This window comes from Pleurodeles waltl, chromosome 7 (genome assembly GCF_031143425.1).
Source record: "Pleurodeles waltl isolate 20211129_DDA chromosome 7, aPleWal1.hap1.20221129, whole genome shotgun sequence".
Lineage (NCBI taxonomy): Eukaryota > Metazoa > Chordata > Amphibia > Caudata > Salamandridae > Pleurodeles > Pleurodeles waltl.
In genome coordinates, this window is record NC_090446.1 from 809,457,185 (window position 1) to 809,483,196 (window position 26,012).

At 44.1% G+C, this 26,012-nt stretch overlaps 1 protein-coding gene across 1 annotated transcript in view; it reads left to right on the forward strand.

Annotated features, from left to right (window-relative positions):
• SLIT3 (slit guidance ligand 3) overlaps positions 1-26,012 on the forward strand; it is an 892,819-nt gene that overhangs the window by 794,780 nt on the left and 72,027 nt on the right. Inside the window, exon 26 of the mRNA XM_069199342.1 lies at positions 7,441-7,565. Coding sequence (XP_069055443.1) covers positions 7,441-7,565 — 125 coding nt within the window. The remainder of the gene's footprint in view (positions 1-7,440; positions 7,566-26,012) is intronic.

A 26,012-nucleotide genomic window follows, 5' to 3' on the forward strand; every position in this document is an offset into this window, starting at 1 on the left:
ATTCCCTTGAGCCATGTCTTCTGCAGTTAAAGTCAATAACGTGTAAGAAAGCAGGTTCCACCTGGGTATTCTTGGGTGTTGCTTGAAAGCCATAGCAGCTGTTCCAGGCTCAGAATGTTAGGAGCAGAAGGCATAGTGCCTTGCCAAAGGAAGCCAAATGAGTGCCCTGCTAGTGTTTGTCCAATAATTCCTATCCAGGTTCTTCTGGCCTAACTACAACAACCACAGACGAATAAGGTCCCATAATTCGAATATGAAGGGTACAATCTGCCAGAAAAAGGAGCATCTGCGCCCTGTGCTGATATTAGAAGAGGTATGCTGCAACTTATACACTGCAATATGTGTGACATGAGAAAGAGTGGAGAAAAGAGAGCATGCTGTAGCCAGACCCGCCACCTGTGGCTGCAAAAGCAGACCACCAAACATGGCAAGTTAGACGCCGCACATACTAATATGAGGCAATGGTAGTAGAGGCATTCAACATCAGCATGTGCCACTTACACCACAGTGCCCCTCAAATAGTGTACAAAGTCATCCAGCCGGCCAATCTAGCCAGCAGAGTATTTCCCATATGTCTGGACCTAGAGGGCACTTTGTAACCCACATCTGGTTTAAGGAAGGTATATTCTACCTTATAATACTGCGCATGTGGATGGTAGATAACACTTTGTGCGGCATTATGCAATTTACTTTAGCACCTATCAAGGTATAGAGTCACGACTGAAGGTTAAATGAATGTGGAGGTTGACATGTATGCATTATGTTAGCCCTGCTTCCACAATCCCCATTGATTAATGCTGATGGCTTTTAGTGAATGCTTGTGCTGATTGCAAGCTGTTATCTTTTGCTACATGACAGGATCTAGAAGGGGCCGATAAGGACTATTCTGCGGCCTCCTTGAATGTGTTCTCAGGTGAAACCAATCAAGGTCAGGATGTGCGCGGGAAAGTATCGTTTGTTATATTTCAGAATAGAAAGTAGAGTATAAATTCTCAATTGAAAGTAAGGAGGAAGAAGCATGCCATTTTTGGCACACTTCGTTCGATATTCTATACTCTCATTTTGATCAAGTGGAACCATTTATGAATGAAATATTATTTACATGTTAATTTTTCGTTATGCATAGAACAGAATTTAGAAACAAAAGTGGCTTTATAGCTCCAGCTTGTTATTTTGTACTTCCTCCTTGTTTCAGAGATCATTAAGTTTTGCCCTTCAGCTAACCTACAAGACCAGTAGTTCCCTGACGACAAATACGGCTCACCAGTAAAATGTTGTCCACAGCAAAATACATTAATCACTTCACACTGATAAAATTAATCATTTGTTTCTGTTCTTTTCGAAAAATCTGGCAATGGACTTAAAAATCGTGTGTAACTCTACAATACAAACGGAATATAACTTCTTAGAAAATATCAGACATTTTTTGTTTATACTTTGCTTTAATTACCTCCCTAGCATCCTCTAAGCACCATATAAACGGCAAATTGCCATAATGTTCATGACAACTTGATTGCCATCCTACACTTTCATTTCCTTGGCTTTGGTCTTACTGGTTAACTACGTCCCTGAAAGAGTAACTAATGCAACTACATACAGGGAGTGCAGAATTATTAGGCAAGTTGTATTTTTGAGGATTAATTTTATTATTGAACAACAACCATGTTCTCAATGAACCCAAAAAACTCATTAATATCAAAGCTGAATATTTTTGGAAGTAGTTTTTAGTTTGTTTTTAGTTTTAGCTATGTTAGGGGGATATCTGTGTGTGCAGGTGACTATTACTGTGCATAATTATTAGGCAACTTAACAACAAAAAAATATATACCCATTTCAATTATTTATTATTACCAGTGAAACCAATATAACATCTCAACATTCACAAATATACATTTCTGACATTCAAAAACAAAACAAAAACAAATCAGTGACCAATATAGCCACCTTTCTTTGCAAGGACACTCAAAAGCCTGCCATCCATGGATTCTGTCAGTGTTTTGATCTGTTCACCATCAACACTGCGTGCAGCAGCAACCACAGCCTCCCAGACACTGTTCAGAGAGGTGTACTGTTTTCCCTCCTTGTAAATCTCACATTTGATGATGGACCACAGGTTCTCAATGGGGTTCAGATCAGGTGAACAAGGAGGCCATGTCATTAGATTTCCTTCTTTTATACCCTTTCTTGCCAGCCACGCTGTGGAGTACTTGGACGCGTGTGATGGAGCATTGTCCTGCATGAAAATCATGTTTTTCTTGAAGGATGCAGACTTCTTCCTGTACCACTGCTTGAAGAAGGTGTCTTCCAGGAACTGGCAGTAGGACTGGGAGTTGAGCTTGACTCCATCCTCAACCCGAAAAGGCCCCACAAGCTCATCTTTGATGATACCAGCCCAAACCAGTACTCCACCACCTCCACCTTGCTGGCGTCTGAGTCGGACTGGAGCTCTCTGCCCTTTACCAATCCAGCCACGGGCCCATCCATCTGGCCCATCAAGACTCACTCTCATTTCATCAGTCCATAAAACCTTAGAAAAATCAGTCTTGAGATATTTATTGGCCCAGTCTTGACGTTTCAGCTTGTGTGTCTTGTTCAGTGGTGGTCGTCTTTCAGCCTTTCTTACCTTGGCCATGTCTCTGAGTATTGCACACCTTGTGCTTTTGGGCACTCCAGTGATGTTGCAGCTCTGAAATATGGCCAAACTGGTGGCAAGTGGCATCGTGGCAGCTGCACGCTTGACTTTTCTCAGTTCATGGGCAGTTATTTTGCGCCTTGGTTTTTCCACACTATTCTTGCGACCCTGTTGACTATTTTGAATGAAACGCTTGATTGTTCGATGATCACGCTTCAGAAGCTTTGCAATTTTAAGAGTGCTGCATCCCTCTGCAAGATATCTCACTATTTTTGACTTTTCGGAGCCTGTCAAGTCCTTCTTTTGACCCATTTTGCCAAAGGAAAGGAAGTTGCCTAATAATTATGCACACCTGATATAGGGTGTTGATGTCATTAGACCACACCCCTTCTCATTACAGAGATGCACATCACCTAATATGCTTAATTGGTAGTAGGCTTTCAAGCCTATACAGCTTGGAGTAAGACAACATGCATAAAGAGGATGATGTGGTCAAAATACTCATTTGCCTAATAATTCTGCACTCCCTGTAGATAGCAATCATAGTGAGGCCTGAAACACAACTAGAGAGTTGATTGAGCAGAAAAGCCCTGCAGAAGGCCTGGAGAAGCAGCGGGTATATAAATCGAGCTTGTCCCACTTTAAGTATTTTGCCCAACACATACATTAAATCCATGGACCTTACATATCCATTTTAGGCCTCATGGTAGCACAGCTTCAACTAAGCACTAGGCAAAAACAATTTTCCTGAACAGAGGTACAGATTAAAGAAAGTGTTTCTGGATCAACAAAATGTGTGTCTTCGGGGTTTATAAAAGCTAATCGATCAATAATTTGTAAAGCGCGCTACTCACCCGCTGGGGTCTCAAGGTGCTGAAAAGGGGGTTGGGAAGGACTGCTACTTCTCAAATAACCAGGTCTTGAGACATTTCCTGAAGGTCAGGAGGTCCTGGGTGTGTCGTAGGTGGGCGGGGAGGGTGTTCCAGGTCTTGGCAGCGAGGTGGGAGAAGGACCTGCCGCCAGCTGTAGTACGATGGATGCGAGGGAAAGGTTGGCAGAACGGAGTTGGCGGGTGGGAGTGTGGAAGGTGAGTCGCTCGTTGAGGTAGGCAGGGCACGTGTTGTGAAGAGCTTTGTGGGCGTGGATGATGAGCTTGAAGGTGATCCTCTTGGTGATGGGAAGCCAGTGTAGGTCTCTGAGATGGGCTGAGATGTGGTCGCGGCGTGGGATGTTGAGGATGAGGCGTGCGCAGGCGTTATGTATACGTTGTAGATTCTTCTGGAGCTTGGCTGTGGCTTCCTGCGTAGAGCGCGTTTCCGCAGTCCAGTCTGCTGCTGACGAGGGCGTGGGTGACCGTCCTTCTTGTTTCGGTGGGGATCCATCTTAAGATCTTGTGAAGGATGCGGAGGGTGTTGAACTAGGAAGATGAGACGGCGTTGACTTGCTGGGTTATGGTGAGCAATGAGTCTAGGATGAAACCTAGATTGGGTGCATGGGTGATGGGTGTTTGTGCGGTTTCTAGGGTGGCTGGCCACCAGGAGTCGTCCCATTTGGAGCGGTTGGAGCCGAGGATGAGGATCTCTGTCTTGTCTGAGTTAAGTTTGAGGCAGCTCTTCTCCATCCAGTTGGCGATGGCCAGCAGTCCGTCATGGAGGTTGGTTTTGGCGGTGGCGGGGTCCTTGGTGAGTGAGAGGATCAGCTGGGTGTCGTCGGCGTAGGAGACGATGTTGAGGTTGTGGGATTGGATGATGTTGGCGAGCGGTGCCATGTAGATGTTAAAAGGAGTTGGGCTGAGAGAAGACCCTTAGGGGACGCCGCAGATGGAATGGAGGGAGGCAGTCTCTCTGAGTTCTGCCGGAGAGGAAGGATGTGATCCAGTCCAGGGCCTTGTGGTGGATTCCGGCATCGTAGAGGCAAGTGCAGAGGGTGTGGTGGCAGACGGTGTCAAAAGCAGCCGAGAGGTCCAGGAGGATGAGGGCCGCGGTTTTGCCTTTGTCGAGTGTAGTCCTGATGTCGTTGGTTGCGGCAATGAGGGCGGTCTCGGTGCTGTGGTTGCTGCGGAATTCAGATTGGGAGATATCCTGCATGTTGTTGTCCTCCAGGAAGCGGGTCAATTGGCTGTTGATGATCTTTTTGATGACCTTCGCCGGGAAGGGAAGGGAAGGAGGGAGATGGGTCAGTAATTCTTGAGGTCTTCGAGGTCTGCTTTGGGTTTCTTTAGCAGGACGTTGACTTCGGCGTGCTTCCAGCTCTCCGGGAAGGTGACGGCCTCAAAGAAGCTATTGATGATCATACGGAGTTGGGGGGTGATGATGAGGCTGGCTTTGTTGAAGACATGGTGGGGGCAGGGGTCGGAGGGAGATCCGGAGTGGATGGTGCTCATGGTTTTGATGGTGTCCTCAACATTGATGCGGGTCCAGGAGAGCAAGAGGTTGGTGTGGCTGGGTGCATTGGGGTTGGTGGTGGCCGAAGTGGTAGTGGGGGGCGAGGAGTTGAAGCCGTCGCGGATTTCCTTGATCTTGCGATGGAAAAAGGTGGCAAGGTAGTCGCAGAGGTCTTGCGATGGAGGGGGGGTCGATGGAGCATGACCTGGGGTTGGTGAGTTCTTTGACGATGCTGAAGAGCTCTTTGCTGTTGTGGGCGTTGTTGTCGATGTGATCTTTGTAGAAGGATCTTTTGGTGGTCCAGATGAGCTGGAGGTGCTTGCGGATGGCTGTCTTGAGGACGGCGTGGTTGCTCTCTGTTGCTTCGTGGCGCCACTTCTCGATTTTCCGGCACTCCTGCTTGGAGGCCTGAGGGGTCGGCAGTGAACCAGATGGCCTTGGAGCTGGTGCGGTTGTTGGAGGATTTCTTGGGCAGAGCGAGGGTGTTGGCGCAGTCGTCTATCCAATGTCTGAGGTTGAGGGCGGCTGTGTTGGGGTCGGTGGTGCTCGGTGGTGGGGCCTGGGCGAGGGTGGAGATCAGTTGGTATTCCGAGATCTTGTTCCAGCTGCGGCGGGGGATTTGTTGTGGGCGGTGGTGAGTGCCGGGTTTCTGGAAGGTGAAATGGACGCAGCGGTGGTCAGTCCAGTGGAGTTCGGTGGTATGGCTGAAGGTGACGTGCTGTTGGCGGAGAAGACGGGGTCGAGTGTGAGGCTGGCGGAGTGGGTGGGCGTCGTGACCAGTTGTTTGAGACCGTGGTTGGCGAGGTTGTCGATCAGAGCAGTGGAGTTGCTGTTGTTGGTGTTCTCGAGGTGATAATTCAAGTCGCTGAGGAGAATGCAGTCCTTAGAGGCAAGACCCTGGGTGCTGATCATGTCGGCGATGGAGTCGCTGAACTGAGGTAGAGGGGCAGGGGGCCTGTAGACAAGGGTTCCTTTGAGGGTGGTGTTGGCGTTGATGTGGATCCGGAAGTGTAAGTGTTCGGTGGCATCGAGGGTGTCATCAGAGTTAGTTGAGATTCTGATTGTGTTCTTGTGGACTATGGCGATTCCTCCTCCCGGTCTGTTGGTGTGGTCTCTGCTAATGAAAGACTAAACCACACATAAACACACACACACACATACAAACATACTTACTTGAACACACCTACCTGCTGTAGTCTTAGAATGACATAGCAAAACCAAGGAAAATGCTAAATAGAACTTTTACCAAAAATCTGTTATTGAATTGAGTGATGCAGGAGGGAAATATATGTATTCAAATGCACAAAACAATCACAGGTGATTATTTTATTAATCTAATCAATGTCACTGTCAGACCTTTTGTGGTTGTCTGTGTGCTTTGTCTTATATTCTCATCTGTTAAACTCTCTGTTGATGATTTTAAGTATTGGACTTTCTAGCATTCTTTATTTCTAGTTGTTTGTACAGTACACAACATATAGCATGGCTTTAATTTTGCAATATAGTCGAAATATGCGGGCCCGTATTACCAGTTCCACTGATTTCTGTGCAGTGATATCAATATCCCTGCACCCAAATTTGTGGGTTGTGCGTTATTTCCTCCAGAATGGGAACTAACACGTAGAGCCTGGAATACCAGGTCCAAATCTGCTTATTTTTCTCTCTCGTGGGAGAATACTATGCCCATATACATTATGGAAGTACCACGTGGATCACGTGGAAACTGGGTGTAGGGACCTTGATGAGGCCTGTGATGCGGGTGGTGGTGGGCACACAGGTGAAGGGGAGAGCTTGGGGAGCATTTGCAGCTTTCCCTACTATGGAGTAGTAGGACAGATGGAGACTAGGTGTAGTGGCTGTCTACTAACTCAGGTTCATTTCTCATGGAATTGGGTCCGTGTCGCTTGACTTGGTATATTTGAGGACCCAGTAAATCTAGGCTTGGAGGCTCCTTGCAAGTTGGAATTTATGGACCTGAATACCGAGATATTCCTTCTGCAGGACCCTCGTAACTAAGGCCTAAAAGTACTGACACAGATCAGCTTCATTGTTGGGTTTTGGGAAATGTTCTTTTCATACCATCTTATGAATTGAAATGAGGTTCCTTCCCAGGCCATTTCTCAGTCCCATGTGAAATATCAAAGATCCTTTGCGCTGAAAATTGTTTTTATAATGAAAGGTGATTCTCCCAAAACCCTTCTTGGAACAGGAGCAAGGCCTCCATTCTAACCATTCTAATCTGACACTAATTGTTTCATTATTCTGTTGGCCAATATCTGGATATCTTCACTGTAACTAGATTTGATGGCAGATTAATCACCATCATGTGAAAAACGCATTGTTTGTCAGGGGCTCAAATGTAATTGTGCAGCATTTGTGGGAGATGGATTCTGGCGCTCACCATGTGATTTTCGGGATTCGCAGGCCCCGTTGACATCAGTATTGTGGCGAAGTGTAACCCCTGCCTGTCCAGCCCGTGCAGAAACAACGGAACGTGCAATAATGATCCCATGGAATTCTATCGCTGCACGTGTCCCTATGGCTTCAAGGTAGGAACGTGTATGGAATGTATGCACTTTTTTATATTCAGTATTATTGCGTGTAAATATTTATTGTCAGAACAGATGCTCTTTATTCCAAAGTCTTCCTTGTTATCAGCAAAGTAGAACACAATCGCATGTGATGCAGGCAGTCACTTCCTCCTAATCAAAAAGTTGAAAGGAAACTCAAGTCTGCACCCATTCATTTCTTGGCCTCTTTGAACATACTGCTGACATATAAATAATAATTACAATTGTGTGAGACAATTTAGTAATGAATAAATAACAGATGTGATGTTGTGTCCTCCTGGTGTGGAACCGAAATATCATACATAGATCATTGCCAGATATACATATCGTTTCCTCATAATTATAAAAATAATGCCACTTTAGAGTAAATACAAGAAAATCTACACCTCACTGGACAGTATTTTTGTAGACGATAGTTAGGAGACAAATTATGTCAGATTATAGTTCTCTATATGACACACTGACAACTTTTATACTACTGAATGGCTACTCAACTATGTATCAGACTGTTGCCCCATGTTCTGCCTCTGAAGGTATGTTCTTAAGAATCTGGCGTTAACTTTCAACCTACCCAATGGCCAGCAAGCAAGGACATCCCCTCTGCTTGTTAAGTTTTCACCAAACACTGTTTAAAATCCTTACATCGACAGTCCTAACACAGCTACTATCTGATACATGTGCTACCCGAAATTAGAAACCTTTACTGTTTTCCTTACCTAATTACAGAAGAGTAAACTTTTGTGCATGTGAGCAAAATGTAACATTCATGTTCACTGAAGCTGCAGGTGAGATCGCTGATAGTGAAATGTAGGCCCACCATGCTACAATACCACTGCCTATTCTTCCTGAGACATTGTTCACTCCAGGTTACAGTATCATATGAAAATGCAGATTTGAAAACTATATGCTGTACAAATTAAAAACAAACATTATATAGGTACAAAATCTTACACCTGCATCATATTCCACTCTCCTCCTAGCAAGGTTAGTCCCTTCCTTTCTACCTATCTCTCTTCCTGTCTGGACTCGTTTGAGTGTTTGTTTGTGTACGTATGGCTTTACCAATACCTACACAGGCTTTACCAATACCAAGGGCTTTAACACCTGCACAGGTCTTGGACTCTCAGTCTTACAACCTCTGACTTTCTAACTCCAGCTGGCTCTCTTTCTCACCCTCTCTCTTTCTCTGACTCGATATCTCTATTTCTATTACTTCTGTCTTTCTTGCTCTCTGTTCCAACATCTCTAGTCTTCTCTCCATGTCACTTTTGCTTCTTTGGTGTACCTCTTTAGCCCTTTTATTTCTATTTTCTGTAAAAACGTCTCTGTTATCACAATCATTTTTGTCTCCAATTCATTCTCTCTTACCTTGTCCCCCTCTTCCTGTCTCCCTCTCACTCTGTCGCTCTTCCTTTCTCTTTTAAGCCTTCTCTGTGCTAGCTTCCTTCTTTCTTTTCCTCTGTCTGTGAGAGTAATTGTAGTTGTATTTATATACCGCTTACTACCCGACGAGGTGTCGAAACGCTTTTCTGCAAGTAGCACACTACTCTGGAACCCAAAAAGGATTAGTGATGGATTATTATAGGGAAATAGGAGTTCATTTGAGTGGTGTCTGTTAGTTGGATTGAATAGGATAATTGAGGAATAGAAAAGTGAAGAGTCTAAAAAGTGTTATTCGGGAGATCATAGTAGTATGATGAGGTTTGGGAAGTGTAAAAGGATGGATGGGGAGGGAAGAGTCTCTAGAAATAGATTAGGGATATCATAGTAGTAAAATGAGGTTTGGGATGAGTTAAAGGAGGAATACATGAAGGAACAATTTAGAAAGGATTTTGTGTGGAGTGTTCCATGGAGGGATAGAGGAGGAAAGAGTCTAGAAAGGGTTATTTTGGTGATCATAAGAGAAGAATTAGGTTTTGGATGAGTCAGAAAGTGGTGGCAGGGGATGTATTTAGAAAGGTATAGGGTGAGACAGAGTAGTGAGTGCATTGGATAAAGTCAACAGATTTTTTTCTTCTACAGTAGGAGTGAAGTAATAAATATATAGAAACATAAGTACATAGAGAGGGTATACATGTATAAGGATGAATATATATCAAGATTTATGGTAGCATTTAATAAACTCATACTTTCAAGTGTTGCTGTACTTTAAGCTAATTTATTTGTGAATTTTGAAAAAAATAGTTATGATACTATTTACATATTGTGACAGATAAATAAAACAGAGACCAATAAGCATCTATTCTAAATAAATTATATGTCTGTCTCTGTCATAATTTTTTCATCCATGTTTTCCTTTCTCTCTGTCTGTGTCACTCTCCCTTTCTCTCTGCAGCCCTCTCCTTACATTATGTAATTACCTGTATAGGCTTTCATTGTCTCTCCTATATAATTCCCCTCTCTCTCATTGTCAGGCACCTTGATATCTCTCTTCCTCTCCACCTCTCTCGCTGTGTCTCTCCTTTTTCCTCTAGTGGTGGAACGAAACTGGAGGGGCCCCCTGCAAAGATCATGGAGCTCTGCCCCCGACCTCCCCCCCCCCCCCCCCAACCACTCCAAACTCACTCAGTGCAGGTGCTGTGCTGAGGAGGCCCCCCATGGCTCAGGCCCCCCGTCTCCACCACGGGAGCTGTGAGGGCCTTTGTTACACCACTGCGTTCTTCCATTTCTCTCCTCTTCTCCTTTTTCGCTCTCTCCCATCAACTCTCTCTATGATATCTGTCTTCCTCTCCAACTCTCTCCCTTTTCTTCCTGTGATGGAACGAAACTGGAGGGACCCCTGCAAAGAATGTGGAGGCCCCTACCCAAAGCCCCCCCCCCCAGCCTCCCCGAACTCACTCAGTCCAGGTGCTATGCTGAGGAGGCCCCCTGGAGCTCGCCCACCGGCTGCGGGTGCCTTTGTTACGCCACTGCTTTGTTCTGTTTCTCTTCTTCTCATCCTTGTTCTCTCTCTTGTCCCTGTCCCTTTCTCTCTCTCTCTGCCTCAGTACTTTCCTTGCTCTCTCTCGATATCTTTCTTAGGGATCTAGGATATCTGACCTTTCTAAATACATTTAACCACAAATAAATGTATTTCGCTTCTTCCCCATGTCTGAGGGCGGCTCTCTTGCCTGACTCCTATGAAGCGTTTAAGGCAGTGGGTTCTCCACATTCACAGGCCCCTTGCAGCTGCAGGGCTACGCAGCCATTTGTGACTTCCAAAAATGCCGAATCAACACCTGAATTTTTAAAGTACTACTGAATGTTTCATGTTTGCGCTCATCTGATATTCATGCGGCAGCTCTCGTCCAGTGCCGTAATGCAGCGGGTTCAAAGATTAGTAGCTATTTAAGAGCCGTCACGGGACCTGCCACGGGCAGTGTGCGCCAAATAGTAACCAGTTGAGGGAGAGTCGTGACAGGCGATAGATTGAGACAAGCCTGGTTGTTAATGGGGTGGAGGGCCGAGAGCGAGGTAGGCCAGAGCCAGTTTGAGCCCAATCGGTGATGGCAGGTCCAAATTTAAACCAGCTGGAGGGAAAGCGCTATCTGTTCTTTAGTGTGCGCTCACATTAATTCAAAAACAATACCCCACTTCCTTTTCACCGACTGGGTGCTCCCTCCCCCTGACCTCCGCATCTGGAAGCAATCTCGGAGACCTTGATAAATTGATCTAAATCCACCCTCTTGGCGTTTGTTGTTCCTTGTTTGATGTGAACGTGCAGAGGGTCTTTTATCAGTGAAAGCATGTTTGGTAAGTGGGAGGGTCAAGAGCCGAGGCCAGCACTGTAAAGTAAGCAAAACAACTCATTGCGAATATTTAACCCCTGCCCATGAAACAGATGGATTTTCAGCATCTCTGACTTTATGGCCTACAAGTAAATGTGCAGAGTTGAGGGCTCACTGGCACTACCACGAACAAGGCAGCTGGCAAGCATGGAGCCTGATTCACAAAGCATTTTCTGTGAGTACTTGCTGGAGGTGGGCGAGCCTACAAATTAACAGGAAAGCCAAACCAGAGCCGAGCCAAGGGTCGGTTATGGCTCTAAGAGCCTGTGCACCAGCAGAAAAATATTTGGCACATAAATCAAGCAAAAAAACGTTACAATACTGTAAATTGACTTCAACATTCAAAAAAAGAAACATATTGCTTTAATATATAAAATCATTTCACCTTAGTACATCAAATGGTATAGAGATGAATTTTTTTTAAAGTGATAGTTTTTTAAACAGGAACTGAGAAACATGCCTTGTCCCACCCTGATGACAATGGTTTTAGTGAACTAAGTGACAAGTCAACTTTCATGTGTACCCTCAGGGCCGCTTTTAGCGCTGGTGGCGCCCTGTGCGACAATCTTTTTGGCACCCCCACCCCATGACCACCTTCTCGGATTCCCTCACTACCACCTGGCAAATGTGCCCTCACTCATCTCTCCATAGCCTCCCTTTCACATACATTCATTGGTTTTAAAGCGCTTGTAAAGGCTGGCTTTACGAATCCACTCTGCTATCCGCATAAAATATAGGGACATATTTATGAAAAGTGGTGCTGCACCTAGTGCAGTGCCACTTTTCTTGAGCCCCTTAGAGCCACCCTAACGCCTCCATGTGTGTGCCGTATTTACAATACAGCGCACCATAGTGGTTGTTAAGGGGACTAGCGTCAACATTTGTGACTCTAGTCCAGCATTTTGCAGGACTAGCGTAAAAAAATGTATGCTAATCCGGCAAAGGACCCAGAGGCCCATTTAATATAATGGGAGTCTTTTTTTAATGCCTACAAAGGGCAGGCATTAAAAATGCAGATAAAAATGGCACAAAGGAATCCTATAGATTCCTTTGTGCCATTTTTCTGGACCCTTTAGTGCCGGAGAGCCCCTCTTGCATACATTATGTCTGGCACAGGCATAACGTGGCGCAAGGGTTTACAAAGTGGTGCAATGTATGCATTGCGCCAAAGGTGGCGCATGGAAAATGCCACGTTAGCTCCGCCTTAGCGTAAAAATAATTATGCTATGGCGGCGCTATGGGCTCTTAAAAATGTCCCAAAGTTCTGTTTGTTGCAGCAGGCATATTAACCATCTGTGCTACTTTATGGAGAGTCAAAGCTGCTGCTAGACAAAACTCCCATCTCTCTCCCTAACAGGAACATTAATCACAAGAGGTATCTTGACATTTTAATTGCCTTCTGAAGCCTGGATGCAGAAGGAACTTTTCAGCATGTGCTTTTGCATTGCAGGTTTCAAAAGTTATTGCTAAACACAGCGCCCCCTGTGGTCAACACCCCCCAATCCAAGCCGGCACCCGGTGCCGCTGCACCGCTCGTACTGTCGTCAAGCTGACCCTGTGCACGCTATATGTGGCCCAGATTCTTATTACACAAAGAGTGACATTATCAGTTATTAAAAACGATAGGTTTTTGTACTTTATTTAAAGGTGCTCTGATGAACAAAAAGGTTTGGTGACAAAGTATTAATTTGGTCAAGCAGGGAAGCTGAGATTGATCACCGATTTTCCAGTTTCACGGTGCTGTTCAGCCAGTAAATGGGTATCTTTTCCTTACTGCAAAGATTAATGTTTGTTCTTAACTCTTAGAAGAGATTAGCACGTTAGTGGCAGACCCAGCCCCCCATTATATTATTGGCAGTTTCACCCAGTGCTAACCTTGATCAATGGCATAGAGGCGCCTCAGGCCAGACACAGACCACTTTACAAATTTTGCGATGACACAGAGATTTACCAGGATTTACTAGAGTGGGGGAGCCGAGGGTGGGATTCGGACCTTGTTCCCCATGTCACATGCTCGGCAATTGGAAGCTTTAAGTCACTTGGCATCCCTTGAAAGCTTAACATGTTTTGGGCTTGAAATTCCAAAAGCACCTTGAGCTGAGCCACTGCCAACCATCTGGGTCGAGCTTTCAGGTGCTCGCACACCTCTAGTAATTGTGTCTTACTCCAAGGTTAGTGTGGCTTACTGTATTTGTGTGGATGTAAATGTTTTTTTTAAAGCACAAAGCTGGCCCAACAGCAGCATAGCATTGCACAGTGTCAATGGCAAAGACAACCAATGAGTGATTGGAGGGGAACTTTTTAGCATCACTGATTAACCTGAGACATACTCAAGACAGTGAAAGTTTGAGCATTCCTTCTTGTGCAAAATACGAATGTTACTCAGGTTTGTTCAACAGTCACAGATGGTTGTTGTCCTAATTACGACTGGACATGTGATAAATTTAGCGTGGTTTGAAAGTACTTAAGCTTGTATGGTCATTATTAAGAAACAAACGAATAGCTTCTCCTCTGTATTCCTAGTTCCTAACTGAAAGGATCTTGCTTTAGGGAAGGTTTTTTTGGAATATGTTGTGTTGGGAATTATCCCTCTTCAAAATAAAATTTTCACAAGTGTAGTAAAATGTTGACTTGTTTAAACTGTTAGCAATAAAGGATTAAAACCACGGGAGTAATGGTGATTGTGCCTGCTGCTGAGTCTGGTAGTCACAGTGCTTAGTATAACAGCGCCACCTACTGGGGTTACTACGTTATGCGAAAGGTAAATGAGGGGATTATTGACTTTAGACCAGCCAAGGCTGGTTTTACCATGCTCTTCTCACACAGTAATAAGAGAAGAGCTGTTTCCATGTTTTGCATCATTACACAATTGGAACTCCCCATGGATGCACTGTGACGGTCACAAGTTCGGTACAGGTGATACGGAGTGCTATGCTATGTTGGTTTAAAAAACCCATGTTAAGTATTTATTAATATATTCTTTTTTATGGGCCCATGGTAGAAAGTCAGAGTCCGCCATCTCCAAGGGGATTGTGTTAGGTGATAACTGGATTGTTCTTGACTTCACACGCTGTATTGTAACAATTCCAGCAAATGCCTTTACTTCCCTCTTGCTGAATATGCTTTCTTAGCTGAAGAACAGAATAGAAGGGCTACCTCCTCCACCTAATACATTTGATGAATACATTACCGTGAACATGATCCTCTGTTTGTTCAGGCAGGGACGAGCTAGCTTTACAAGTGGCCTCTTAATTCAGATGGAACAGCAGTCACCAGCGCCATTGGAATTATAACTCTTGTGCTTCACATGGAGAAACTGCTGCTATACCTATGTGAAAGTCTGCTGGAAAGTGAGGAAATATGTAGGAAATCAGACTTATAATTATAGTATCCCTAGTGTGCAGTAATTTCTCAATCTGATAGATACTTCTAGTTACGGATTCCTTATCTTAGAATTTCCTCCAGGAGTCAGACTGGATCTGGAGATTTTTCTTTGAGCAGTACCCTTGCGCGCCATCAGGCGGCGTCCATTGATGTAATGTGCGTCATTGACGTAGTGGTCGCTGTGATGATGTCGCGGTTGTATATAGATGCCACCCTGCCATGCTGACGTCAGCGCAGATCCGGAGAAGAGCTACCCTTAGTTTTTTTTATTTTTTTTACTAGCTTGTTATTTTTTAGGTTTTGGTGTGTCAAGGAATGTCATGGAAGACCAGGTTTAAACCATGTGACTCCTGTCACTGAATAATGTCAATGATGAATCTGCACCTCCTGTGTTTGTGGTGTCTAGAGCGTGACCACAACCTGAAGTCGTGGTCTGAGTGCCAGGCCATGAACCCGAAGACTTTGAGGGAGCGGTCCCTGAAGCTCATGGCAGCCTGGTGCTCGACTCCACATCGCTCCCAGTCTCGTTTGAGAGGAAGGTCACGAGACCGCTCGCGGAGTCCTCACCACACTTTATCGTCCCATTCTAAATCTTTGGGACACTCATGTCATAAAAAGAAGTCTAAGAGGGCCAAGCGGTCTTCGACTTTGCCCCGTCACTCGGCCAATGTGACATAGGAAGAGTATTGATGCTCTAGACCTCCGTCAATGGAGCCTATTTTTTGGACCCTTCCGCGCTTCACTGACCTCCCAGAAGCTAGAGACACCCCAGCCCAGATAAAGGAGTTTTACGAGGCCATACTCCTCATCTTTGGGCAGACCGATCCCCTTGCAGCACCTTTAAGTTCTGGGGGATCGGATAGAGACCCCTTGGGTTCTATGCTGGCGACCTCGGCTCTGGCCACTGAGGGCCCCTCTGGATCTGTTGTTGGATCTGTGCAGACACCGGTCGTGCCAACGTGATCTTCCCTGATGCCAGCAAAGACATCGATGCTCCCAACACAAGTTGGGCCACCAATCGATGTCAACCCAAACCTGATTCCCGAAGACCTGGAGTCGGACCAACATCGCTCGACACCGGATCCGAATAGATGGGGTCTTCTCACCCGAAGTTGGAGTCTGACCCTTTTTACAATGGGTATGAATATTGGGATGGTTCGAAGGGGTTGCTGGACCCCCTGGAACACCAGCTTGGCAACCCTGAGATGGGCTGGGCACAGGAATTGGGCGAGGCAAGTGGTCTGGATACTTCTCCATAAGCTGGCATGCTTTCTCCCCCTACTGTGGCTACAGCGGAAGGAGCGTCATATTGGTCTTTGGCCTCAAGCTCCCTTACGGATGTTTTTCTGGGTGCCTGGTCCATACCCAGCACAGGGGCTCCTGTGAATAGGACAGTCACCGACCATGATCTGCCTGCGCTAAACTACCCTAAATTCATGACCCAGCACCCTATGCCTGAGAGTACTGTCATCCAGTCATCTTCATCTTCTGGTGCATTCCCATCCGCACCCCAGATAGGGAATCAAAAAGACTGGATCAGCTCGGGAAGAAAATGTTTTCTTCCTCCAGTCTGGCATTACAGTTCATGAACAGTGCATGCCTCCTGGGCCACTAGGCCCATTCCTTATGAGATACAGTGGCACAGGTGTTGCCGCAGGTCCTGGAGGAGGCCCGGGCCATCGTCTCCCAAGCCATTGCTGATGGGAGGGATGCAGCCAAATTCATGATCAGTTGTGGACTGGACACAACCAACTCACTAGATGGATCGGTTGCGTCGATGGTGGCCTTAAGGCGCCACGCCTGGTTGAGGACGTCTGGCTTTTCAAGGGATGTTTAACAATGTTATGGACATGCCCTTTGATGGACGGAGACAAAGCAGACCCAGCACTCGAGCTTTTTAAGGTGTCTCGAGCTACGGCTGGGTCCCTTGGCCTCTCGCCCAGCACAGTCTGCTTTTCGCCCCTGGCCATTGAAGGGGCTCCCTCTTGCAGCCTTTCCCTACCATCCACGAGCCACGCATGCTACTCACCCACTGCGTGGCTGTGGACGCAAGATCCCACGGGCTCGTGGGGTCAGGGATCCAGAGGTCTGCCTAGTCCACCCGGCTGCTGCTGCAGCCTTCAAACCCTCTTAGTCAGTTGCCCCATCCTGGACCAGTGGAGGCTAAATCCACCATCACCTGCCCCACTGGGAATCCATCACGACAGACAGGTGGGTTTTGGAAATAGTCTGAAGAGGCTACTTACTCCCTCCCCTCTGAGACTACACCTCTGACTAAGCCATCATCTTACAACCGTTTCTTGGAGGATCCTTTGGTACTTTCCGTGAGGAAGTCACAGATCTCTTGTCCAATTGAGCCATAGAGAGGGTTCCTATGCTAGAAGTAGGTCATGATTGTTATTTCCGCTACTTTCTGCCCATCCTCTCCTCACTGCGAACTGATTTCTAGGGACAGGGATTCCCTTTTCAGGGCCCTAGTTCTGGTGAACCATTCTCAGAGTTCTTTATGGCTCCGCACTATTGGAGTGGAAAGTCATGAAATGAAACTGACATCAGCGCACCAGGGTGGCGCCTATATACAACCACAACTCTATCACGGCAACCACGTTGCCAACGACGCGCGCAGAGTCGACCTATGCCACCTGGCGGCGCGCAAGGGTACTGCTCAAAGAAAAATCTCCGGATTCAGTCTGATGCCTGGGGGGAATTCTAAGGTAAGGAATCTGCAACTAGAATATGTCTCTACCAGAGAGACCATTACTGAAGGTAAGTAACCTGTTCTTCCTTAGTGGACTCTCACTGCTCAACTATTAATGAGTCTGATTTTCCTAATCACCGAGTTACCAGTACCTCAGTTATTGATAACTCTGGGGACTAGAGAAAATCTAGACCATTTTCCAGGTCACTCAAAAGGAGATCTATAGTGCTTACAGGATCTACTGAGCATCAGTGTGTTCTCACTAAATATCGAACCAATAATATCAATGTGACAGAATATCGAGGACAGAATATTAAAAGTAAAATATCAAAAAGTAAGTTTAGATTTTCGATATCTAACTCCTCATGTAGGTACATATGTGGTATGTATATATATCTTCAAGTTACACAGATGTAGAATTAGGAATAGAAAATCTATACTTCCCTTTATGCACTTATTTTAGAACTTTTGTCCCTCAGTAGTCTGGTCTCAGTATTAGTATGCCACAATATTGTTGGTATCAGTATTCACTAGCACAATCAGCATCAGTCTCGCTTCGCAGGATGCTGCACAGGTACATAATATTTAAGTGGAATGTGTGTTAAAGGAGCTTGTGGTTGACTGTAAAACTAAACAACAGATAAAGGCCCAAATATGAGTTGACTGGAGATGGATACCTGGGTAGGATATAACTCTGCTCAAATTATAAATGCCCTGATGTACCGTCACCCAGCTTTTCTGTGTTCAGGACACCCAGTGCTTAAATGTGAGCCTGTGGTTGCAGGTGGTGTCCACCAGCCCTATTTTTACGGACCAGGACATAATTTTTCATCAACAGCCTTTGACCCAGATGAAGAGAGAGAAAGGCAAAAAAAGTGGAAAAGAGGAGAAGCAGAATGACCGGGAAATAGTGACAATGGGAGAAAGAAGGGATGGGAATGAGAAGAAGGGACATAGAAATTCTGATGGTGGGTGGAAGAGGCATGTGGTAAACTAAGACTAAACTGCCTTGGGGTTTGGCAACTCAGACACCTGCCATATAGCAGGCAGGCATTTGAGAAAAACTTAGGGACCCGGCACTTATTATTTTACATTTTAAGCACTAGACCTCATTTTACCAGCCAGAAAATCTGGTCATTAAAATCACTCTGGAAACTGCTACAAGTGGTCCCCCCTCTCACTGGGAAACACCTTCTCCTTCCCTCAGTCACCCTCCCGCCCCCAGCCTCTCCTCCACTCACATTTACCACTTACTCACAGGAGGTGCAGAGTGCACAATGTGAACGTTAATCCTTATAGATATGGGAATTCTATGAGCAATTCTGCCCGAAAAAAACAACAAATCTGCATAGATACTAAACAATCCACTGTGATTAACTCATAATGAGTGTCGTTAGATGCAATAATATTGTCCGGAATCATTAATTTCACCACCTATTATCTCTTCAGCTAACTACTCCTTATTCATAATCAGGGAAGATATGTTAGTGTAAGCGCAACATTCTAATGAGTTCAGTTTGTTAGGTGTTGCTGTTGATGCACCATTTCCATATGACGTTTGTAATTCAAAATACAAGATACTTCGGCACATTCACCAGTGCTTAATCTGTGCTTGTTGTTTCCGGTGCTGAGCACCGACACTTATTTGTGAGGGCCGGGGCTTATTCTTCTGCCTCAAGCATTTGCTGCGAGCAAAAGACACATATGGGAAAGACGGAAGAAGGAAAAACTAAAAAGCGTCATAAAGGGAGAAAGTAGAAAGTTGCAGGATGAGCTGAAGGGGAAGGGGTGGTCGTAAATGGATTGAAGAGGCCCGAGATGGCTTCAGGATTGCGCTGCCACCGTATTCAGTGCCGGCAGATTTAATTACAGCAGCCTCGTTTTTAAGAGAAGGGCTTTGAGCACCGGCACCTCGTTATTTACAAATTAAGCACTGACATTCACCCATGATAAGTGAAGCAGCTCTCGATGGTGTGGACTGTGATGAAAACCAGTGATTAAAATCCCTTTAAAGTAAGTACATAAAATGAAAGCAACCTTTCAAAGAAAGGTCTTTATGAAGCTATCCCCCATTTTGGTTTTCTTCCTCTCACTTTAGCATTGATCACGTTACCAGCCAGCTATTGTGCAGCCCCAGTAGAAGTTCCTTTTATAGAGGGAGCATTCTAGAATGTGTACCACTTGCAGGCCCATTGCACTTAAACAGCTGAGCAGATAGGACACACGATCCTGAAATGTTTTGATTGATAAGTGCTTTTGTAGTCAGGTTGAACACGTCCCAAAATCCATACTACCAGGAGGCTGCCAGTTACACAAAATAGGGTCACCTTCACAGGGATTCTAATTTAAGATCTATAAGGAAAAGCTGAGCGCTGAAGCAGGAGCACAACCTCTTGAACACACCAAGCACACACTTGAGGTTTATGGTGATAAATGGAGACAAACAAACAGAACATCTAACAGTCTTAGGGCCTGAATTAGATGTTGGCGGAGGTGGTGACAGATATCCCGTCCACCCAAACCTAAATCCCATAGGAAATAATAGGATTGGGGGGACAGGGTATCCGTCACCGTTGTGATGGGGTAACCACTCCACAAAGATCTAAATAAGACCCTTAGTCGACACTCTCTATTTTAGCTTTTCATGTTCTCCTTGTCAGGAGACAATATGTCATTTGGTCATGACAAGCAGTAGCATTTTCTCTTGAAATGCCTAAGGGCCAGAAGCTTTTTTTCTGTGGGTGGAGAAACACCCCCTCCCCCAGGTCTGGCAGTATTAGGGCTTACTCTCTTGCTTCTGAGATAGTCTTGCTTGAGGGTATCTCTGGTCCTATCCCTTCACTTGACTGGCTTTAACAGCACCCACCTCTTCTTTAAAATATCCCCAAGAACAGAATCAAGCTACGATGCCATGCTTTTTTTATGAAAACATCACAAGGATGCAACAGGGTCCAACAGGGACACCAAACAGGCCTGGGTTCTAAAATGAAAGTGCCCCTAATAAAGAATCAAGTAGCTAAAAAAGGGGTCCGAATTTTCAAATAAGGGCAGTTTGGAACTTGTACAAGCACGTATATAGGTATTTTACAAGATTTGGGAGTCTGTATACACTTGTGCTTGTCCCAGGTAATGACTGTGGTTACATCGGGGAAATGAACAGTAAAAGCCTGTCCACAAAACTATAAAACACATCCACAAAGAGCCATAAAACCGCCCATACATTAACCTCAGACCCTTCTGCACCGCCAGATTGATACAATAGGCCTGCCTAACCCTGGGACCCAAATAGAATTACGTTTCACTAAAATGCCACATGACGATGTTTTCATAGAGCCCATCAGAATAAGGCCATGTTCTTTGCATTTATATCTGTTTCAGAACTGCAGATTGTCAGTGAATGTGCTTCAAGAATCTGCTTTTCATGAATTTCTCTTGTACTAAAGGGTAATTGAAATATAGGATCAGCTGCAATGACAAGAAGTGACTATCCTTGATAGCAGTAAAGGTTATTTGAAAATGAGATGGAAAAAGCAATATCTCAAAGTGTGGAGGATGCTGGTGACTGTTCTGTGAATATCTCTTTACTGGATTCAAAAGGCTTTGTAATGGAAATATGGCTCACCTCAAGAATGTGTGAGATGCAGACAACGTTGAGTACGATGCAAATCCTGCCAATGATATGTTCACATCAGTTTCACATAAATTGTTCAGATACCTGTATATTTATTGTTATTTTCTGTGTAACGTCTGCACCATAGAGTTGGAGTGTGTGTGTAAAAATGTACATTTGAAGAATAAAAACTTAAGTTTTTAATCTTGGAAATGGCAATATTTACAGATCAATACCATTCCTCATCATTTTCACCAAACTTGACATACACTAACGTCTCCGTGGGCGCACCTGGGGAATGATGAGAAATCATCCAGCTAGTCGTACAATTTTAAACCAGCCTATATTTATATTAATTTGAGATGGCAACAACAAATATTATTATCGGGGTAATAGTCATAAATGAAGACATGTATGTTATTGTTGTAAGATTCAGCAAATGTAAATATGCTCAATATTTGGAGCACTGCACGTGGACACATGAAAAGGATGAGAGGATGTCTGAATAAAGTGCTGAAATTTTGAGTACATTATGAGACTATAATTCCAAGGATCACAATGGAATTCAACAAATGCCATATGTCAAACACATCTAAATATTAAAAATAACTATACACATGCAAAATGCATCATTGTTTTGGCACACAGGGCAAATAATCACATACATTCTCACAATCCAGCACATGGTTGGAAGACATAACACAACCCACAGAAAGACATACAAATCTATGCATACTAATTTCCAACACATACCACAAATCCAACACACACAAAATATCCGTACAAAATAAATGCACACACACATGCTCATAATGTTACTGAATATAATACAATTGCATTGAGTGCGTGACAGGAACGCGGTGTATACAATTTAACTAAATATCCACTAGATCACACATAAATTCCAAAGAAAGATACACAATTCTGCAAAGAATCACCTGCTAAACATATATAGAACAAGCAACGCCATACCACAGAGGACAGCATGCAGTCACGAAATGCAAAGCACCACTCAGAATCGAGTTGAGATCCTGCTAAAACGCATGACTTAACAAGAAAATAATACATAGATGATTTACTGGTAATCCCATTAATCTGATTCTTACTGCATTCTCCCAAGCTTTTACATATGGAGAGGTCTCGTTTACCTATAAAAACTGCCAAATCAAGACAGTGCAGTGCACTCTTTGCTTCTTATAAACCCTACAAAAGAAAAAACAAATGTACCTCATTTTCAACTACATAACTCTTCATTGGGAACACTTTCGTTTCATAATTGTCATTTGCCCAAGGACTAGTAACAAGGTAGTATATTACCTAACATGAACTTTATGTATAAGGATATAAGGCCCTAGTTGAGGAGGGGCTAATACAGTCCAGAATCTTCTTCCTCAAACACATACACACACACACACACATACACACACACACGTTCTTAATTTTGCTCATAACTTTGGCACCATATGACAAATATGTACTTAATTTTACTAAAAAAAAGGTCACCCACCTCTGCTCCTTCATGAAAACCTTTTCGCCGATCGCTCAAGCTGAGACCAAGAAAAAGAAGGGAATCCCAAAAGTGGGGTTTCCCATGTCTATTCCTACCAACAAGGAAAAAATAGCTGAATACAATTACTTCAGATTTGGCAGTTTTATACAGTTCCTACGAATCAAGTAGGACTGTGTATCTGGGCCACGTAAACGTCAGTGTATAGGGACTCAGTCCACATATACTATCAGTAAATGTTGAGATGTTCCTAGCTCATAGTGCCCTATCTTAACCCCAAAACACACCAGGGTACTAGATGCGTTTTGCAGTCTCGAACATTGCTACTCAGGATCCCAAGGAAATCATGGAAACAGATCTACCATTTAGTGGTCACTCAGCATACCCAAGATGAGACTCACGAAAAATTTGAAAATGTCTTTTAGAGCATTTATTGCAGCAATCTTATTCTTGCAAAAAAACATAAGCTGCAATAAATTAGGAAAACAAGACAAAGCATAATAACCAGCATTACAAAAATGGTGAAAGAGATAAACAGTTCAACAATGGCAATTGTAATCTGTTGGCAAACTTCTTTCTGTTACTACCTGCACTATTGAGATCATAGTGGGAGTAGCTTCTGCCTGATCAACTGGGACAGCCCAACCTCCCCACATACCTGGGTAAGATGTACCAGGAAGACAGGAAGGCGGTCTGGTGTAGTGCAGGCTATTGTCCTGTGTGGGTAGAGGTCAGCATCAGAGCTAGCCAAGCTGCATCTCGGGCACTGTGTGCCACATTCTAGGATAATCCCAGTGGAAGTTCTCCTCTGTTGAACATGGTGCAGAAGCAGTTTTTATGATACCCGCATTTTCAGAGGTGCAAGCTCAATAATGATGTGTCTGGAAGCATGGAGCTGTCTCCACGGACAATCAGAATATTTAGGGCCTCACGTTCATGTAGGCCCATCTATGCCTTGGACAGAGTGTACAGACTAGATGTCGTCAACTCTTACAAGAAACAAGCAACATGTACAGTGATTTCTCAGTACATTATCACATGAGTGAAAAGCCATGTAAAGAGTTATCATCAAAAAAGAAAATGGTAAGTTTAAATGTGCATTTTAAAATGGGGACACTAAGCGGACCCTATAGTGCTTTACCACAGCAAAAAAATTACAAATTTATTCATAAAGTGTGCTTTTTGTAACTTGTTAGCATTTAAAGTCAGGCTTAAGTTGGGCATAAAGGGGTTAACGCTCAGAAAAAGTTATGTATATCTGAATGGCTTTGAACATTCGCGTTAGTCCTGCGGTATAGACATTTAAAAAAAAAAGAGCCTTGTGATTGGTCGTACTCAGTGGGCATTGGGCACCTGTGGGATGATGTGACACAGGCCCTGCATTCAAATCAGCTGCTCATAGTAAGTCAGATGGCTCTTCTTTTAGAATTTTATTTGTACCACGGAAACAAGGCTGTTGGGTGTATTCTCAAACTTGAATTCCATAAAAATACAGAAATTCTGTGCAGAAACCAAAGGTTCAAGTGATGTTATAGTTAGGTCTTAAAAATGAGATAAACTGATTCTTAAAACAACAGAAAAACACTGAAGTTTGCCAGTTAAAAGCTTATTGAGTTAACTATAACTTGTGCCCCAAAATGCACTGCAATGTGCATGACACTGGTGGTAGGCAGAACTCCCAGAGACAGTGTGACTGTTATTGGCCAGCTACTGTGTATTTTTTTAAAGGTTTTTATGCCATTACTGCTGCAATCATTTTATTGATATATGACTCCGAAAACTTAAGGCTGTCATTAAAAGAATAGTTTGCAATTGTAAGGTTGCAATGTCAATTCCGTCTCTCAAAGAGAAGGTGTGCACAAGATTAGAAAGACACATATTATTGGATAATGGACAACAGTGTCCACTGGAACACTTTTCCCACAATAACTGGTAACTGTCTGCTCAAAGTAGGCAACCAGTTACAAATTCATGGCAGACAAAGTTCCTTTACAGAATAATGTAAACCTGTTCCAAACAGAGCATTGACATAGTATATTTGGGATAGTAAAGATTCGTAAACTCTTTCTAGAGTTCATTTTGGAGTCTCCTACAGCTTTCATATCTCTGATGTATTCTGAGGGGAAACAGTTTATGATCACCTCAGTATTGTTCCTAGAAAATATCTCTAAACAGCGACTCTGAGCAAAGCTAAAGCATATTCAACATTCCGCCCAAAAATGCAGAATTTTGAGAAACATAATCATTTAAATGAGATAAATCTGATTAAAACTACGCAAGCCCTGGTTTAGTGTTTTACATAGTACTGTTACTGTTATTACTCATCGTCCCAACTCCACCCCGCTGTCTTCAGATGCTAGTGCCTTTCATAATGCAGGGTTAAACGCGCACGAAATACCCATCCACGCTGCTCTAGTAAGTGAAAAACTGAAGTGCTCTTGAAAACAGACTATGGCACAGGAAATACTAACACCGGTGTGTAGCGAATTGGCAGTGATGCTTCACTAATGTTGTCCATGTGTTCTGGTGCCACTGAATCATAAAGGCCTGGCTATCCTTCGATAAATATGTATAATTCTATATACAGTTCTTGAATGTAGGAAAATGGCTCTGTAACAACTTTAAAATGTACTTAGACCCTCAAGAGATAACATTGGACTGCATCATCTAACCCTGTTAAGTCTTTCATAAAGTGATATGGATTTAGCCCCATCAGTCAATCTGTTAAAAATTGCATTTCCTCTGTCTAGAGCATTTTCCAGTGATAAACGAAATATCTTGATCTCTGTTTGGACAAGAATAGGATGCAGATTCCCTCCCTAGTGAACGATTAGCTTCGCAGACTGAACTGGATTTGGCTTTAGATGCATGTTAAGATTCAAAGGGATCTTATTTTGTGCTCAGGTGCAGTGTCACACAGTTCTTGCTAAGACTGGCATGCAAGTTGTCTCCTGTGACATGAGTGAACTTTAGAGACATCTGAATAATTGCATCTTTTATTTCTGATAATTGTTTTTTCTTTCTGTTCTAATGAGCTTGAGGGTTGAGACATCTGTCACTAGTGGTCCACGGGTGAATGAGTAAAATCAGATCAACTTGAAAGCATTGGACTCAGTATTATCTGACATCCAGTCTTTTATTGTTTGTCTTGGGTCTCCTTAATCATTTCCACCCCGACGTTCAGGATAGACTTGCCTGCACTAGATGGAATGCGAGTGAATGCGTCTGTATTTTGTGCATCCAGTGGATGGTATGGCAGGATGTAAAATGGAAGACCGTTTAAACTTTCATCAAGATATATAGGGGGTCATTCTGACCCTGGCGGTAATTACCGCCATGGCGGAGGTTGGCGGTAGCACCGCCAACAGGCTGGCGGTGCTCCGCCGGGCATTCTGACCGCGGCGGTACAGCCGCGGCCAGAAGCGGAAAGCCGGCGGTGTACCACCGACTTTCCGCTGCC